At 53.0% G+C, this 6,558-nt stretch overlaps 1 protein-coding gene across 1 annotated transcript; it reads left to right on the forward strand.

The window, feature by feature from the left end:
- The first annotated feature begins 3,627 nt into the window (after positions 1-3,627).
- LOC122545627 (G protein-coupled receptor 84-like) lies at positions 3,628-6,315 on the forward strand. Its single transcript, XM_043684581.2, has one exon. The coding sequence runs from the start codon at positions 3,748-3,750 to the stop codon at positions 5,188-5,190; it is 1,443 nt and encodes a 480-aa protein (XP_043540516.2). The 5' UTR covers positions 3,628-3,747; the 3' UTR covers positions 5,191-6,315.
- The last annotated feature ends 243 nt before the right edge of the window (positions 6,316-6,558 follow it).

The following is a 6,558-nucleotide window of genomic DNA, read 5'->3' on the forward strand; positions in this document are numbered from 1 at the left end:
TACACAGGGTCTGCTGTTCTCTATAATATACACAGGGTCTGCTGTTCACTATAATACACACAGGGACTGCTGTTCACTATAATACACACAGGGACTGCTGTTCTGTATAATATACACAGGGTCTGCTGTTCACTATAATACACACAGGGACTACTGTTCACTATAATACACACAGGGACTGCTGTTCACTGTAATATACACAGGGAGTGCTGTTCTCTATAATATACACAGGGTCTGCTGTTCTCTATAATATACACAGGGTCTGCTGTTCACTATAATACACACAGGGACTGCTGTTCACTATAATACACACAGGGACTGCTGTTCACTATAATACACACAGGGACTGCTGTTCTCTATAATATACACAGGGACTGCTGTTCTCTATAATATACACAGGGTCTGCTGTTCACTATAATACACACAGGGACTGCTGTTCACTATAATACACACAGGGACTGCTGTTCTGTATAATATACACAGGGACTGCTGTTCGCTATAATACACACAGGGACTGCTGTTCGCTATAATACACACAGGGACTACTGTTCACTATAATACACACAGGGACTGCTGTTCACTATAATACACACAGGGACTGCTGTTCTGTATAATATACACAGGGACTGCTGTTCACTATAATACACACAGGGACTACTGTTCACTATAATACACACAGGGACTGCTGTTCACTATAATACACACAGGGACTGCTGTTCACTATAATACACACAGGGACTGCTGTTCTCTATAATACACACAGGGACTGCTGTTCACTATAATACACACAGGGACTGCTGTTCACTATAATATACACAGGGACTGCTGTTCACTATAATACACACAGGGACTGCTGTTCTGTATAATATACACAGGGACTGCTGTTCACTATAATACACACAGGGACTGCTGTTCAGTATAATATACACTGGGACTGCTGTTCACTATAATACACACACGGACTGCTGTTCTCTATAATACACACAGGGACTGCTGTTCACTATAATACACACAGGGACTGCTGTTCACTATAATACACACAGGGACTGCTGTTCACTATAATACACACAGGGACTGCTGTTCTGTATAATATACACAGGGACTGCTGTTCTGTATAATATACATAGGGACTGCTGTTCACTATAATACACACAGGGACTGCTGTTCACTATAATACACACAGGGACTACTGTTCACTATAATACACACAAGGACTGCTGTTCACTATCATATACACAGGGACTGCTGTTCTCTATAATATACACAGGGACTGCTTTTTGCTATAATACACACAGGGACTGCTGTTCTCTATAACATACACACAGGGACTGCTGTTCACTATAATACACACAGGGACTGCTGTTCTCTATAATACACACAGGGACTGCTGTTCACTATAATACACACAGGGACTGCTGTTCACTATAATACACACAGGGACTGCTGTTCACTATAATACACACAGGGACTGCTGTTCTCTATAACATACACACAGGGACTGCTGTTCACTATAATACACACAGGGACTGCTGTTCTCTATAATACACACAGGGACTGCTGTTCACTATAATACACACAGGGACTGCTGTTCACTATAATATACACAGGGACTGCTGTTCACTATAATACACACAGGGACTGCTGTTCTCTATAATACACACAGGGACTGCTGTTCTCTATAATATGCACAGGGACTGCTGTTCACTATAATACACACAGGGACTGCTGTTCACTATAATACACACAGGGACTGCTGTTCTGTATAATATACACAGGGACTGCTGTTCACTATAATACACACAGGGACTGCTGTTCACTATAATACACACAGGGACTGCTGTTCTGTATAATATACACAGGGACTGCTGTTCACTATAATACACACAGGGACTGCTGTTCACTATAATACACACAGGGACTGCTGTTCTGTATAATATACACAGGGACTGCTGTTCACTATAATTTACACATGGACTGCTATTCTCTATAATACACACAGGGACTGCTGTTCACTATAATACACACAGGGACTGCTGTTCACTATAATACACACAGGGACTGCTGTTCACTATAATACACACAGGGACTGCTGTTCTCTATAATATGCACAGGGACTGCTGTTCACTATAACACACACAGGGACTGCTGTTCACTATAATACACACAGGGACTGCTGTTCTCTATAATACACACAGGGACTGCTGTTCACTATAATATACACAGGGACTGCTGTTCACTGTAATATACACAGGGACTGCTGTTCACTATAATACACACAGGGACTGCTGTTCTGTATAATATACAGAGGGACTGCTGTTCTCTATAATATACACAGGGGCTGCTGTTCACTATAATATACACAGGGACTGCTGTTCACTATAATACACACAGGGACTGCTGTTCACTATAATACACACAGGGACTGCTGTTCAGTATAATATACACTGGGACTGCTGTTCTGTATAATATACACAGGGACTGCTGTTCACTATAATACACACAGGGACTGCTGTTCTCTATAATATACACAGGGACTGCTGTTCACTATAATACACACAGGGACTGCTGTTCACTATAATACACACAGGGACTGCTGTTCAGTATAATATACACTGGGACTGCTGTTCTGTATAATATACACAGGGACTGCTGTTCACTATAATACACACAGGGGCTGCTGTTCACTATAATACACACAGGGACTGCTGTTCTCTATAATACACACAGGGACTGCTGTTCACTATAATACACACAGGGACTGCTGTTCACTATAATACACACAGGGACTGCTGTTCACTATAATACACACAGGGACTGCTGTTCAGTATAATATACACTGGGACTGCTGTTCTGTATAATATACACAGGGACTGCTGTTCACTATAATACACACAGGGGCTGCTGTTCACTATAATACACACAGGGACTGCTGTTCTCTATAATACACACAGGGACTGCTGTTCACTATAATACACACAGGGACTGCTGTTCTCTATAATACACACAGGGACTGCTGTTCACTATAATACACACAGGGACTGCTGTTCACTATAATATACACAGGGACTGCTGTTCACTATAATACACACAGGGACTGCTGTTCACTATAATACACACAGGGACTGCTGCTCTCTATAATATACACAGGGACTGCTGTTCACTATAATACACACAGGGACTGCTGTTCACTATAATATACACAGGGACTGCTGTTCACTATAATACACACAGGGACTGCTGTTCACTATAATACACACAGGGACTGCTGTTCACTATAATACACACAGGGACTGCTGTTCACTATAATATACACAGGGACTGCTGTTCACTATAATACACACAGGGACTGCTGTTCACTATAATATACACAGGGACTGCTGTTCTCTATAATATACACAGGGACTGCTTCTCTCTGTAATGGAGTGTATGTCGTAAGCCCAGATTTTCTCGCTCCTCGGTTCCCCCTAAATCCCCACCCCCTTCCGCCTCGGCCTTGTTCTTGTGACAGATGGGGAAGTACATTTTGTGAAACGCCCGTGCGTTCAGGAAGGGGGAAGTGCTCTCGTTGTCCCCAGAGCCGCCTATAAATCGGCTTCGGTCTGGCGGTTCCAGGTCAGAACCGCGAGGGAGAGGCGGACGGACGGACGGACGGAGCTGGGGAGAGGGACAGAGCGCTGCCGTTACAGCATCGGAGGTGCTGCTTTCTGTGTCTCTCTGGGCGGGGGTTGGTGGTGTGAGCGGTGGGCTATGGATTCGGCCAACGCCTCGTCCTTCCACTTCTTCGAGGGCGACGACCTCTTCTCCCCCAACGCCACCTGCCACCCGGACGTGCACAGCTACCGCTACTTCGGTGCGGCGCTGGGCCTTGCGGTGACCCTGGTGGGCACCGTCGGCAACGTCATGACGCTGCTGGCCTTCGCCGCGGATCCCCGCCTCCGCAGCCGCTTCAACCTGCTCATCCTGAACCTGACGGCGGCCGACCTGCTCTACTGCGGCTTCCTGCAGCCGTTCACCTCCGCCACCTTCCTGCGCAACGGCTGGGCCTGGGGCCCCACCGCCTGCCGGAGCGTGGGCCTGCTCATCTTCGTCGCCAACGCCGTCTCCATCTTCAACCTGGTGCTGATCGCCGGCAGCCGCTACACCCTCATCGCCAACCCCCAGGCCTACGAGAGGGTGTTCCAGCGCCGGACCATGCCCTTATTTGTGGCCCTGCCCTGGGCCCTGGGCCTGGCCCTCTTCGGGCCCCTCTGGCGCATCTACGTATTCCTGCCGGCCGTCTGCACCTGCAGCTTCCACCGCAGCCGGGGCAAGCCCTACACCACCATCCTGATGTTCTTCATGTTCGTCCTGGGCCTGGGCTGCATTGGCGTCTTCTACTACCTCATCGACCGCAGGGTGCGGGCCGCCTCCCGGGCCCTGAAGATGCACCGGCGCGGCGACGGTGGGTGCAAGGCAAGCGGGAAGGCCGGCCCCCGGGCCGCGCTGGACCACTCCTCCTCGCAAGGGACAGCAGCGGACAGTAGGCCTCAGGCTCTGTCGGATCTCTCCTCCTCGCTGGGCCCGGGTGCGGGCAGTAGGCCTCAGGCTCCTCCAGGCGGGAACAGCGGGCCTCAGGCTCCGCCAGACGGGAACAGCGGGCCTCAGGCTCCGCCAGACGGGAACAGCGGGCCTCAGGCTCCTCCAGACGGGAACAGCGGGCCTCAGGCTAACCCAGACGTCCCCTCCTCCTCCTCCTGCCGCCAGGGCCAGCGCAGCAAGAGGGCCGGGAAGGGCAGGCCTCGCGCCCCGGACAGCGGCTACGGCGACGAGGCCTCCCGGGAGACGGAGGGGACCAGCGTGGCTGACGAGGAGTCCACCCCCGGCCCGCGCCAGCAGCAGGGGGAGGTCCCCATGGCGCAGGGGGGCGGGGGGGGGGGCTGCAGAGGAGGCGTCAGGGACTTCCGCAAGGTGACGCGCATGTGTTTTGCCATGTTCCTGGTCTACGTCACCTGCTACATGCCCTTCTGCGTCCTCCATGTGGTGGACGGTAAGAAGCGGTTCCCGGTGCTACTCCACATGGTGGCTGGTAACTTCACCTGGCTGAACAGCTGCATCAACCCTGTGCTGTACGCTGTCATGAACCGACAGTTCCGCGAGGCCTACCACAGGGTGCTGCTCAAGGCCTACCGCCTCTGCTTCTGCCGGCGCTAGGCCCGGAGTCGAGGTGGGGTTGGGGCGGGTTGGGGGGGGAGGTGTGCAGTTCGGTTCTGCCCTCCCCTTCTTCCCCTATTTCCCCCCCCCCACCATCTCCTTCGGCCTGCTCCCCCACCCCACTCAGCTCCCCCTCCTCCAGCCTGTCCCAAAGGAACAGCAGGAGGCCATTCAGCCCCCTCCTCCAGCCTGTCACACACAGGGAACAGCAGGAGGCCATTCAGCCCCCTCCATCCTCCTCCAGTCTGTCACACGGGAACAGGAGGCCATTCAACCCCTCGCTCCCTCCTCCAGCCTGTCCCAAAGGAATAGCAGGAGGCCATTCAGCCCCCCACCCCTCCTCCAGCCTGTCCCAAAGGAATAGCAGGAGGCCATTCAGCCCCCCACCCCTCCTCCAGCCTGTCCCAAAGGAATAGCAGGAGGCCATTCAGCCCCCCTCCCTCCTCCAGCCTGTCACATGGGAACAGCAGGAGGCCATTCAGCCCCCTTCTCCAGCCTGTCACACACAGGGAACAGCAGGAGGCCAATCAGCCCCCTCTCCATCCTCCTCCAGCCTGACCCAAAGGGACAGGAGGGCATTCAGCCCCCTCCTCCAGCCTGTTACACGAGAACAGGAGGCCATTCAGCCCCTCTCCTCCAGCCCGTCCCAGGGAAATGGCAGAAAGAGGCCACTCGGCCCACCCTGCTGTCCAACCCGTTCCCAACTCTGCGGAGATTCCTTCAACTCCTACCGACGTTGCACCGTCACCACTCCCAGCTCCCGGAACGCCGAAGCCCACCCGCGGGGAAAACAGATTCCCGGCCCTCGCCCCAAACCGCAAACTGACCCACCCCACCCCACGTGCCTCCTCCCCAAGTGGCCCCGGGGACATACTAACCCAACGCCACGCCCGGAGAGAGCCCACGGACGGAGGTGGCCATCCGAGGGGAGGAGGCAGGCGATGCCCGATAAGTCTGAGTGGGGTTTAACACCCATCAACACACCCACGCCACAATCCCCCCACCCCCCGGGGAGGATTTCCACGCCCCGTGGGATCACTCAACGAGTTATTTAATGTGTTCGCTTTGCCTTCGTCCAAGTGTACAGCAACTCACAAATAAAGCACCTCGATTTTCTACAAAACAGTTTGTTGTTGGCTGTCAGCTCTGTACCCCCTTCCCTCAGCGCTGACCTCCCACAGCACCCACTCCCTCAGCACTGACCCTCCCTCAGCACCCACTCCCTCAGCACTGACCCTCCCTCAGCACCCGCTCCCACAGCACTGACCCTCACACAGCGCCCACTCCCTCAGCACTGACCCTCCCACAGCACCCACTCCCTCAGCGTTGACCCTCCCACAGCACCCACTCCCTCAGCACTGACCCTCC

Source organism: Chiloscyllium plagiosum, unplaced genomic scaffold (genome assembly GCF_037043375.1).
Source record: "Chiloscyllium plagiosum isolate Xiang-an unplaced genomic scaffold, Cpla_swu_hap1 HiC_scaffold_53X, whole genome shotgun sequence".
NCBI classification, from domain to species: Eukaryota; Metazoa; Chordata; class Chondrichthyes; order Orectolobiformes; family Hemiscylliidae; genus Chiloscyllium; species Chiloscyllium plagiosum.